Genomic DNA, 12,276 nt, shown 5'->3' with positions numbered 1-12,276 from the left:
CCTTGGCCTTCAGAATAAAACCCCCGTTCATGTTGTGTGGCCCTGCCACTGCTCTGATGTTTTCTTCCTTTCCATCCCTTGCTCACTGTCTTCTCGGCCACTCACATTTCCTCAGTCTGGCCAGGCTCCTCTGGTCTCAGGGCCTTTACAGGTGCTATGCCCACTGCCTGCTTGCCCTTCCCTAGCTCGCCCCCTCAGCTCCTTGCCAGGCCTTAGCTAATGTGTCACTTCCCCAGGCAGGATCCCCCACCCTCCCTGGCTGTGTCACCTTCAGCCCCTCTCTGTCCCTTAGCCCCGTTATATCCCTCAGGGCACACAGCACCATGGACAGTTCTGTGTTTGCTGCATGTGCCTCTCGGCCAGCCTGCAAGCCTGGGGATTGGGCTGGCTCTGCCTGGCTTGCTGCTGTGTCCCCAGTTCCCAGCACAGTCCTCCCTTCCCATGCCCTGGAGGATGCAGGTCCTAGCCCCTGCACTCCCTGCCCTCACAGGTACTACCGCATCGCAGCCTTCGGCCACCACGCCTACAGCATGCGCCCATCAGACGTGCTCTATGACTGCCTGCCCCTGTATCACTCCGCAGGTACCATGGGGGTGCTGGGGGCTGGGGGACAGGACGGGGGGCCGGGAACCCCTCACCAAGCTTGCCTTCTGCAGGGAACATCATGGGCGTGGGACAGTGTCTCCTCTACGGGATGACGGTTGTCCTCCGCAAGAAGTTCTCAGCCAGCCGCTTCTGGGACGACTGCGTCAAGCACAACTGCACGGTCAGGCCCGCCCCTCCCGCAGGTCCTCCATTGCAGCACGGCCCCCTCTCCCACCCCCTCTCCAGGGCTCCTGATGGGGACAGAGGGTGACCAGTGTTTCTTGAGCTCTGTCCAGCCCAGGGCTAACCCTTTGCCCACGTTGGAAGTGGGCAAAGACATCACACCCATTTTGCATATGGGGATTGCACATGGGGAAACTAAGGCTTGCAGTGTAACTGCAACTGGGCCCAAGTTGCCTGAACTCTGTAAGGCTCCACTTCCCTGGGCCCTGGGCCCCTCCTTCCCTCCTGGGTCTTCCCTACAGGCTCTGAATGGAAATGAGACCAGCGGGCTCAGTCACCACCCTGGGCTATTTAATATTTAAGGCCACAAGGTGTAGGGACTTCCAGGTGGGGTGCGCATGAGGCAGAGATGGAGGACATTTTCTGTTCCTGACAGCAGGCGGGCTAAGACACATCCCTTCCCCCCCACCCCCCCACGAGGAGGGTTTCACCACTGTGATGGGGTGGAAATACAGATACTAGCCCCTTTCTCCAAGAAGAGGGAGAGGGAGGGGGAGGGGGGGAGAGAATGGGACTGCAAGTTGGCAGGTGCTATCCCACAGTGGACAGGTGTTCAGCCACCATCCCAGGTCACAAAGCTGGGCAGGGGCTCTCGGCAGGGCATCCTGGGGACCCCTTGGGGCAATGACTGTACTCTCTCTGCTTTTGAGGATTTACGTTCTGCTTAGGCTGAGGTCTTGGGGGACGTTGCTAATCTGAATCTTGAAATGCAGACAGTCTGGGTTTTTATCTGACTTACTGAGAGTTGCAAATGCATATAAATGTGGACAGGAAAGTATGAGGGATTCCTGAGCACCTGTCACTGCCTCCCCCAACCCCACCCAGATCCCAGATCCCAGTCCCTCCTGCAGCATGTGAAGACACCCAGACAGCAGCATGCTTCCTGCATAGATGTTTCAGTAAAACCTCTGAGAGATGATGACCTTTTTAAAAATGGAGGTGAAATTCACATAACATAAAATTAGCCATTTTAAAGTGAACAGTTCATTGTCTAGTACCTTCATAATGTTGTGCAACCATCACCGCTATCTAGTTCCAGAACATGTTTATCACCCCAAAAGGAAAATCTGTACCCATGAGCAGTCACTCCCTCCCCACTCCCCTAGCCCCTGGCAACCACTAATCTGCTTTCTGTTTCTGTGGATTTGCCTGTTCTGGAAATTTCCTGTAAATGGAATAATATACTGTGTGGCTGTTTGTGTCTGTAGAGGACTGATTTTAAAACAAAAGATTTAAAAGCAGAGTGTCAAAGAGATGTCTGTATACCCATGTTCATAGCAGCATCATTCACAATAGCTAAAACGTGGAAGCAACCCAAGTGTCCATCGACAGATGAATGGAGAAGCAGATGTGGTCCATCCACACAGTAGAATATTATTCAGCCATAAAAGGAAGGAAATTCTGACACATGCTACAATGTGCATGAACCTTGAGGACATTGTGCTAAGTGAATAAGCCAGGCACAAAGGGGCAAATACTGTGTGATTCCACTTACATGAAATCTGTAGAGTAGTCAGATTCATAGATACAGTTAGTAGAATAGTGGGTGCCAGCATTGGGGGTTGGGAATGAGGAGTTAATGTTTAATGGAGACAGAGTTTTAGTTTGGGAAGATGAGAAGTTCTGGAGATGGATGGTGAGATGGATGTTGAACAGTGTGAATGTACTTTATGCCACTGAACTATTCACTTAAAAATGGTTAAGCCCATGCCCTAGCCGGTTTGGCTTAGTGGATAGAGCCTGTGGTCCCGGGTTCGATTCTGGTCAAGGGACATGCTCTGGTTGTAGGCTCGATCCCCAGTAGGGGGCATGCAGGAGGCAGCCAATGATTCTCTCTCATCATTGATGTTTCTATCTCTCTCTTCCTCTCCCTTCCTCTCTGAAATCAATAAAAATATATATTTTTTAAAAATGGTTAAGCCTTGCCCTGGCCGGTGTTGCTCGCAGTGGTTAGAGCGCTGGCCTGAGCACTGAAGGGTTGTGGGTTTGATTCCTGGTCAAGGGCATATACCTGGGTTGCAGGTTCCATCCCCCGACCCGGTTAGGGGGCATAGGGATGGCAACCAGTCCATGTGTCTCTCATAATGCTGCTTCCCTCCGCCCCTCCTTCCCTGTTAAAAAAAATAAAAATAAAGTGGTTAAGCAGGTGTGGCTTAGTTGGTTGCACAAAATTACCCTGACTCAGCGGTGTCCTAGCTGGGGGTCCCAGGTTGATGATCAGCTCCCAGCTCCTGTCCAGGTACTCCCTGCAGAGGGCGTCAATGAGCAGGTGACTTGGAGGGCAACTGGGTGGGGCTCGTCTGCTGTGATTGAGAGGCAGTGCAAAGTACATAGAGTATGTGCCTGACAGTGGTCCCGCCCTAGGGGCGGTGCTGCGGGCAGCCTGGGTTCAGCCGGCCGGGCTCTGGGGGACAGAGTAGAGCACATGGGCTCTGGGCTGAGTTGCCCTGTGGGGTGTCAATGCTGAGGCTCACCTTCGTGGCCTGCGTGCAGCACATAAGGTGTCCCCAGGAAGCAGCATGGGGATAGAGAGACGGTGGAAGGGCAGAGGGGGAACCAAATGCATCATTTACGTAGAAGGCCTGTTGAGGCCCCTTTGGAGGACTGGGCTGTTTCCCCACAGTCATGAACCTTAGGGCTGTTTTGTTCTAGTGCCCAGGATGGGGGGGCGGGTTGTCCTGGGGTGTCAGGCTCCATGGTGCTCCCTCTCTGCCAGGTGGTCCAGTACATCGGGGAGATCTGCCGTTACCTGTTGAAGCAGCCGGTGCGTGAGGCAGAGGGGCAGCACCAGGTGCGCCTGGCCGTGGGCAATGGGCTGCGGCCTGCCATCTGGGAGGAGTTCACAGAGCGGTTCGGTGTGCGCCAGATTGGCGAGTTCTATGGGGCCACCGAGTGCAACTGCAGCATCGCCAACATGGATGGGAAGGTGAGCGTGGCTGGGTGTCTGGCACGAGTCCGGGTTTGGGAATCACTGTGGCCCGGAGCACAGTGGCGGGTTAAGAGGGCTTCTGGGCTGCCCCCACATGTGGGGACCCTCTTCTAGTGCACAGTCATGTAACTGTCACTCCTGAGTTCAAGTCCATGGAATGGCTGTGTGCGCTAGGCAGCTGCCTCAGTTTCCACCTGGGGAGGTGGCAGGGAAAGCAGGGCTCATGGGCACCACGGGAGGAGGTTGGGTGCTGATCCCCTCCTACTGGACAAGTCTCAGGCTCCTTGTTTCTGGGGGGGGGCTTTGTTTTTTCTTCTATAACAGGGGTTTAATAGCTCATTGGGTGTGTTCTGCTTACTCAACATCATGAGCTCAGTGCAGCGCCCCTCACTGGCGCTCTCTGCAAACAGATGCTTTTATGATTAGCAGTTACCTCCTTTCTGCCTTTGCCCCTCTCCCTTCCAAACCTCCTCCTCCTCGAGGCCAGGACCAGATGAGAATAATAAGCAAGCAAGCACCAGGGCCAGAATTCTTTTCTGTCTTGCTGGCTGCTGGGGCCCCGGCCCCTGACTACAAGGCCTGGCCCCCACAGTGCATATCTGTTGAGTGGACATCCCCAGGGGCCACCGTGGCCTCACTGGCACAGGTTGCTACTGTAACAAACATGCCCAACAGGATGTAGCAGCACAAACCCATCAGACAGGCATTTTTGCTCAGAGACTGATCCAGGCAGGCTGACATGCTGTGGGCAGTGAGCAGCAGCTCTGCAGTGTCCCCACAGGGCTCCAGGGTCACTCCAGGTGCCCACTTCAGCCAGTGTAGAGGGTTTTGTGGACCAGGAAGAGGCAGCAAGCCAGCAGGTCACCTGCAACTGTAAGGGAGACTGAGAAGGTGGGAGGAGGAGTCCTAGGGAGTACACTACTTAATTCCCCCTTTTCAGGTCACCCAGGGTCACAGAGCTGGGGTGACACTGGGGGTGCTATTCCAGGCCCTGGGGCAGGAAAGGCAACGTGTTATGGGGGAGGACACGTGCCACCCTGGGGCTCCTTGCCGACTCAGTTCTCCTTGTTCCAGGTGGGCTCCTGTGGCTTCAACAGCCGCATCCTGCCCCATGTGTACCCCATCCGGCTGGTGAAGGTCAATGAGGACACCATGGAACTCCTGCGAGATGCCCAGGGTCTCTGTATCCCATGCCAGGAAGGTGAGCGGGCCCTCACTCAGTCTTCCCAGAGCTGGGGTCCCTGCCCTCTGCCCTCCTAGTGCAACCTGAGTGTGGTCTCCTCCCCAGGGGAACCCGGCCTCCTCGTGGGCCAGATCAACCAGCGGGACCCATTGCGTCGCTTCGATGGCTACATCAGCGAGAGCGCCACCAGCAAGAAGATTGCCCACAGCGTCTTCTGCAAGGGCGACAGTGCCTACCTCTCAGGTGTGCACACCCTAGGGGCTGGCTGTGGGGATGGTGGCTGTCATCTCACCTTCCCCTCCCCCCTCTGCCAGGTGATGTGCTGGTGATGGATGAGCTGGGCTACATGTACTTCCGGGACCGAAGTGGGGATACCTTCCGCTGGCGTGGGGAGAATGTCTCCACCACCGAGGTGGAGGGTGTGCTGAGCCGCCTGCTGGGCCAGACAGATGTGGCCGTGTACGGGGTGGCCGTGCCAGGCAAGCTGGGGCTGTGGGGGTGGTCCTAGGGTATGGCAGCCCCAAGGGAGCCCAGCCAGGAGGAGATTGAAGGTACAGGTGCCCGTGGGCAGTACACATCCTGGACAACTGCACACGACAGCCTGGGTGGGTGCCACTGGAACTGGAGTCCCCCCTCTTGTGTGATTTGAGCCTCAGTTTCCTCATCCAGAAAATGGGATCATGAAAGCGACTCTGGCTCAGGGTTGCAGGAGTGTAGCAGGAGCTCAGCAAAATGTTTTCTGCTTTGGCCAGTGTTAGCCCGGGTGGAAGGGACTGGAGATCAGAGGCCAGGGGCTGCTGTGGGTGTGTCTGGTCCCATGGCGGGCGAGGGATGGTGTTCTCAACTGAGCCCCTGTTTCTAGGAGTAGAAGGCAAAGCAGGCATGGCGGCCATTGCAGACCCCCATGGCCAGCTGAGCCCCAATGCACTGTACCAGGAGCTACAGAAGGTGCTAGCACCCTATGCCCGGCCCATCTTCCTGCGTCTCCTGCCTCAGATGGACACCACAGGTTCGCTGCACCCCTCCCCCACCCCCGTATTTGTCCTGGTTCAGGCACTCAGACCAAGTCTGACATAGTGGTTCACAGCCAGCTGGCACTATGGGCTTGTGCAGGACCCTTCTCTTGTTTTACTTACATATTTACTCCCATTCCTCATTCCCAACCGCACTAGACATCCTTCAGTTTTCAGTATGTCCTCATTTTCTGCATTTTTCTGATGGAAGTTTGAGCAAATCATCGCACACCTCTGATCTTTCTCGGATCTTTCACCCATCTTTGTATTGCCTCACTCTTTTTCTTTTTGATTTGTGGGAGTTCTTCAAAATGGTCTGGATATTAATTACTTAGCAATTTCAGACATTGTAAGTCTCTTCTCCTATTTGGGAGTCTGTGAACTTTATCCACTATAGCCTTTGTTGAAAAGAAACCCTTAGTTTTGTCACATACTTATCATTTTTTTGTTTTGTTTTATTTTGTTTTGTTAATCCTCACTGGAGGATATTTTTTCCATTGATTTTTAGAGAGAGGGATGGAGGGAGGGAGTGGATATTTTTTCCATTGATTTTTAGAGAGAGGGATGGAAGGAAGGAGGGAGGGGGAGAGAGAAACATCAATGTGAGAGAGACACATTGATTGGTTGTCTCCTGCACATGCCCTGACTGGGGTCTGGGATTGAACTTGTAACCCAGGTATGTGCCCTTGACCAGGAATCAAACCCACAACCCTTCAGAGCAAAGGCCGACACACTAACCTCTGAGCTAGGGCCATATTTATCCTTTTAAAAAATCTTATGGTTTGTGCTTTTGAATTTTTGTTTAAAAAACCCCCCACACAGACCTGTCTGGCCTGTGCAGCTTGGTGGTTGAGCATCGGCCTATGAACCAGGAGGTCATGGTTCGATTCCTGGTTGGGGCACATGCCCGGGCTGCAGGCTCAATCCTCAGTGTGGGTCGTGCAGGGGACAGCTGATCGATGATTCTCTCTCATCATTGATGTTTCTGTCTCTCTTCCTCTCTGAAATCAATAAAAATATATTTAAAAAATAACAGACCTTCCCAACTCTAGAGCACGTAGGTATTCTCATCTTATGGTTTGTGCTTTTGAATTTTTGTTTAAAAAAACCCACACAGACCTGCCTGGCCTGCGCAGCTTGGTGGTTGAGCGTCGGCCTATGAACCAGGACGTCATGGTTCGATTCCTGGTTGGGGCACATGCCCGGGCTGCAGGCTCAATCCTCAGTGTGGGTCGTGCAGGGGACAGCTGATCGATGATTCTCTCTCATCATTGATGTTTCTGTCTCTCTTCCTCTCCCTTCCTCTCTGAAATCAATAAAAATATATTTAAAAAACAACAGACCTTCCCAACTCTAGGGCACATAGGTATTCTCCCTTGCTTTTTAATACTAACCCCAATCCTATCTTTTACAAAACCCTTCTTTAATCATCCACTGCAGGAGTGCAAACTTTTTCTTAGACCCTGGATAGTAAATATTTTCAGTTTTGTGGGCCATACACTCTCTGCCCCAACAACTCTGGTCTGCCTTGTAGCACAAAAGCAGCCTAGACAGTGTGTAAGTGAATGGGCATGGCTTTGTGCCAATAAAACTTTATTTACTGAACAGGCGGTGGATTGAATTTGGTCCTTGGGCTTTAAGTTGATGACCCCTGACCTATTGTGTGACAGACCCTTCTCTGCCTCGGTCTCATTGGGGGGGAGGGGGAGTAGACAGGTAACCAGGCAGCGAGTGCACAGTTTCAGGCTGTGATGAGGATGGTCAGAGAGGCCTCCTTTGAAGGAGGGGACATGAAGCTTGGGCCTGAAGGACCTGGAGGAGTTGGGCAGGCAAAACGGGGAAGAATGTTCCTGGCCGCGGGGAGGGCATATGCAAAAGCCTGGAGTCACAGGAGAGGATGGTGAGTTGGGGGCTCCTGAAAGCCACCTGCCTCGCCCTCACCTCCCCCTGCACCCCACAGGCACCTTCAAGATCCAGAAGACACGGCTGCAGCATGAAGGCTTTGACCCATCCCAGACCTCAGACCGGCTCTTCTTCCTGGACCTGAAGCAGGGACACTACCTGCCCCTGGACCAGGGTGTCTACACCCAAATCTGCTCGGGTTCCTTCTCCCTTTGAAGCTCCTCCTTTGCTGGCCAGAGACTCCCGGCCAGGCCCCTCGAGCCAGGTGGGCTGGAGCCAGGCAGCTCTGCCCTGTCCTGGGGCGGAGAAACTGGACCCCAGGAGGAGCCCGTCTCCCCTGCCTGGTCCTCTGAGCTGTCTCCTTGCCCCTCTCTGCCTGTCTTCTGCTGTGTCTGTGTCTTTTTCTCCTCTCTGCTTCCTGGCCGTGGCCTCCCTGCTGTCCCCATCTGTCCTCACCTTTCCCCTCTTTTCCTCCATCCCCCCTCTCTCCTCCTCTGTTCTCCTGTGAAGTGCAGAGCAGACATTTCCTGGGACCCGGCGTTGGCTTGGGGCCTCCATCTATCATCCCTGCTGAGCCTTAGACCCAGAGTGGGGCCTTCCCACTTCCCCTCAGCTGTGCCTTACGGAGCCCCACCCAGTCCAGTCTTCTGAGGCTGCTGGGTTCCAGGATGTGTAGTCCCATATGAAATCCAGGCAGGCCCTCTGCCCGCCCTGCCAAATGGAGGTGCCAGAGTGGTCTGCTTTCCCCACCCGGTGCAGGGGCATCAGCAGGGACCCCGGGTCAGCTGGAAATCGCTCCTAGGCCAAACCCGTTGCCTTTTGCACCTCCCATCCCTGGTGGGTCTCCCCTGCCTGGCCTGCCTTTCCTGATGCCCGGACGCTTCCCCTCCTCTGTTCTCCTGTGAAGTGCAGAGCAGACATTTCCTGGGACCCGGCGTTTGCTTGGGGCCTCCATCTATCATCCCTGCTGAGCCTTAGACCCAGAGTGGGGCCTTCCCACTTCCCCTCAGCTGTGCCTTACGGAGCCCCACCCAGTCCAGTCTTCTGAGGCTGCTGGGTTCCAGGATGTGTAGTCCCATATGAAATCCAGGCAGGCCCTCTGCCCGCCCTGCCAAATGGAGGCGCCAGAGTGGTCTGCTTTCCCCACCTGGTGCAGGGGCATCAGCAGGGAACCCGGGTCAGCTGGAAATCGCTCCTAGGCCAAACCTGTTGCCTTTTGCACCTCCCATCCCTGGTGGGTCTCCCCTGCCTGGCCTGCCTTTCCTGATGCCCTGGACGCTTCCAGAATTGCTGTGACCATTTGGATGTTGCCTCTACCTGGATGTCCCTGTTCAGGCATCTGCACAGAGCTCCTGCTGGAGGACCCTGAACACTGTGCTGGGTGGCTGCTTGCCCACCACTCAGATGCTCACCCTGGAAGAGGCTTCTTGGGTGTCCCCATCCAGCATAGCTGCTGTGGGACCCGTGGGAGTGGCAGCAATAGGGGGGGGGGGGGGGGGGGGTCTGCCATTGGTGGCATCCGAAATGGCCTCAGGGGTTCCAGTCATTGAATGTCCCTACTGGCCTTGCTAGTGACAGCCTGGACCTTGTGTTGGTGGTGACATCCTAGATAATCCAGCCTTCCTTGGTGGCTCATCCCGTACTCCCGTTGGGGCTGGCCACTCTGCCTGCCTGTCAGTCCTCCAACAGCGCCGTCCAGCACCTAGAACAAAAGCAGTAGGGCCAGTAGCCAGTGACCCTGCATTGTTTTGCATGGGCCTTTCCAAGCACCAAGGTTTTGTTTCATAGTTGAGTTTAAGAAATAAAGCTGCAGACTATCCGATGCCTGATGTGAGCCCAGTTGTTCACTGTCCCCATGTGCACAGAACCCTGAGTCTCAGAAGACAGGATCCTCACTGGGGAACATGCTGCACCAGAGACAAGCGAGGCAGATTTGGCCTTTTCTTGTTGCCTGTTCTTACACCAGCACGGCCTCTGGGAGGAGGGGGACTCAGGTTAGCATTCTCACCGCTTCCCTAACCTCTGGGCCTCACAAAGCCGTTCTGGTCTCAGTGGTCCTAGGGGAGAGTCGGCCAATCTGCCTGTTGGTTTCAACAGCTGCACAAAATGGCCCAAAACAGAGCGTGTGTCTTGGCACGGTTTGCTGCCCCAGGAAGGGTGCCCCTCTGTGTATGGGGCCAGCAGGTGTGGCTGTAGCTCTGGGTGAGAGCTGCTGAGCTTGTAGCTTTGGGTGACTGAGCTGGAATATTAACCCAGGACATTGAGCTCCAGAGTCTCAACTTCTACCTTCTGCTGTCCCCCCTCCAGTATTAGTGTCTCATCTTGTCTCCACTTCAGAGGACAGAGGAAGAAATGTTTGTGACAACAGAACATTGGCTGGGAGGGGGTATTGAGTGGGTGAACCTGGGGGTGTATCGGGGGACGGACAGGGCCTTGGCTGGGTCAGGGCTAGATGAACCATCAATGTGTGGGGTGGGTCTTTGGATGCCCGGTCTGCAAGGAGAGGGAGGTAAGATAGAGCTCTCTGAGATGCCCAGTGAGGGGAGGAGAAGGGTCTGCTGCCAGTGAGCATGGAGCACTCTTGGTGTCCTTATAAGCAAGGGTGTTCTGGATAACATCCCCACTCCATCATGTCATCATGGTCACCCCCTCATACAGATAAGGAAACGAGCATGGAGAGGGGAATGAGGTCATTGCCGGGGTCTCCTGTCGAGAAAGTGGACCTGTGGGGACCTTGGAGAGTTCCCAAAGCCTGTGACTCCAGCTGCAAAAACTAAATTAAGTTCCTTCCCAGGTGGTGATAAAAATATTCCTGATGACAGTTAGGAACAGGCTCTATGTTGTGTGTGTGTTTTTAAGTCAGACTTCATGAGAGCAGTTTTCAGTTTACAGAAAAATGAGCGGAAAGCACAGAGTTCCTACCTATCCTCTCACTGTTATTAACATCTTGCATTAGTGCTACATTTGTTACAGTTGATGAGCCAATATTGATTCATTTACTCAAGCCTACAGTTTAAATTAAGGTTCACTGTGTTCTAAGTTCTATTTCAACTAGTGCAGTGGTTCTCAACCTTGGCTGCACATTAGAATCACCTGGGAATTTTTATATACTTCATCAGATAACCGTTGTTGTTTCTTTACTTGTAAGCAAATTACAAATTATTTTGAGGACTAATAATTGCTTCCTGCTAGACATACAAATGTAATCATAATCCAACTACACAAATAAGGTCAATTTAAAATTGCTCATTGCCCTAGCCAGTTTGCTCAGTGGATAGAGTGTCAGCCTGCAGACTGAAGGGCCCCAGGTTCCATTCCAGCCAAGGGCATGTACCTTGGTTGCGGTCACATCCCCAGTAGGGGAAGTGCAGGAGGCAGCTGATCGATGTTTCTCTCCCATCGATGTTTCTAACTCTCCCTCTCCCTTTCCGTAAAAAAAATCAATAAAAAATATTTTTAAAAAAATTAATAATAAAAAAAAGATTCCCAGGTGATTCTAATGTGCAGCCAAGGTTGAGAACCACTGCTCTAAACATTCTCTGTGCTCCATTTCTTCATTCCTTCCACCCCCACTCCAAACAACCACTGATTTTTTTTCTGTCTCCATAGTTTTGCCTTTTCAGACTGGCTTCTTTTACTTGGCAAGATGCATTTAAGATTCCTCCGTGGCTTGACAGCTCTGTATTTTATGCCAAATGAGAAGCTCTATCCTATTTGAGCTGGTCTGGGGGCTCCTCCAGGCAAGAGCCAGGGTGGAGGCATCTGGGTCCTCCTAGAGACAGAGGTCCCCTGGGAGAACCTGCTGAAGGAAGTGAACATATAAGTTTTCAGTCCCACTCTGTGCTAGGCATAACTCCAGACTTTCAAGGCATCAGTGAATAAAACAAACCCTGCCCTCATGGAGCTTATATTTTAACTAGAGGCCCAATGCACGAAATTCGTGCAAGAGTAGGCCTTCCTTCCCCTGCAGCACCGGCTTCCCTCCGGCACCGGAACTCGGGTTTCCCTCGAAGCCCCAGCTTCATCTGGAAGGTTGTCCAGAAGGACATCCTGTCTAATTAGCAATATTACGCTTTTATTATAGATTAAAGAAACAATACTAGCAACAAGATAAATGTTTTCTAAAGTCCACCAAAATGCGTCCTCCTTCAGGAAATCTCATATCTCCACCCCACCCCACCCCATGTCCTCCTCTTGGGGTTCCCCAGCTCTGTGCTCCCCTGTCTGGCCTCGCCCTGACACTATGAGGTTGGGAGCCGGTTCTGCCAGCCCCAACCCAGGACAGAACTTGTGTCCAGGCCAGTTTGCAAAAAACATAAATGAGCACGGAGCATCCAACCGCCCTGCCCTGCCCCGGCTTCACTTGCGGAGCTGCGCATGTGCCAGAGGCTGCCGCCCAAGGTACTGATCCCCGGGCGTCC

At 53.5% G+C, this 12,276-nt stretch overlaps 2 protein-coding genes across 2 annotated transcripts in view; both read left to right on the top strand.

Moving 5' to 3' along the window:
• SLC27A1 (solute carrier family 27 (fatty acid transporter), member 1) overlaps positions 1-8,735 on the top strand; it is an 18,426-nt gene extending 9,691 nt beyond the window's left edge. The window contains exons 6-13 of the mRNA XM_014545815.1: positions 491-582; positions 657-766; positions 3,545-3,754; positions 4,832-4,958; positions 5,046-5,183; positions 5,255-5,419; positions 5,803-5,949; positions 7,914-8,735. Coding sequence (XP_014401301.1) covers positions 491-582; positions 657-766; positions 3,545-3,754; positions 4,832-4,958; positions 5,046-5,183; positions 5,255-5,419; positions 5,803-5,949; positions 7,914-8,071 — 1,147 coding nt within the window. The 3' untranslated portion in view covers positions 8,072-8,735. The remainder of the gene's footprint in view (positions 1-490; positions 583-656; positions 767-3,544; positions 3,755-4,831; positions 4,959-5,045; positions 5,184-5,254; positions 5,420-5,802; positions 5,950-7,913) is intronic.
• A 3,363-nt stretch (positions 8,736-12,098) lies between these two features.
• PGLS (6-phosphogluconolactonase) overlaps positions 12,099-12,276 on the top strand; it is a 6,031-nt gene continuing 5,853 nt past the window's right edge. Inside the window, exon 1 of the mRNA XM_005873918.2 lies at positions 12,099-12,103. Within this exon, the coding sequence (XP_005873980.1) occupies positions 12,099-12,103 (5 nt within the window). The remainder of the gene's footprint in view (positions 12,104-12,276) is intronic.

The sequence above is a fragment of the Myotis brandtii genome, unplaced genomic scaffold (genome assembly GCF_000412655.1).
Source record: "Myotis brandtii unplaced genomic scaffold, ASM41265v1 scaffold421, whole genome shotgun sequence".
Classification (NCBI taxonomy): domain Eukaryota; kingdom Metazoa; phylum Chordata; class Mammalia; order Chiroptera; family Vespertilionidae; genus Myotis; species Myotis brandtii.
This window is presented reverse-complemented; position numbering and strand designations above follow the sequence as displayed.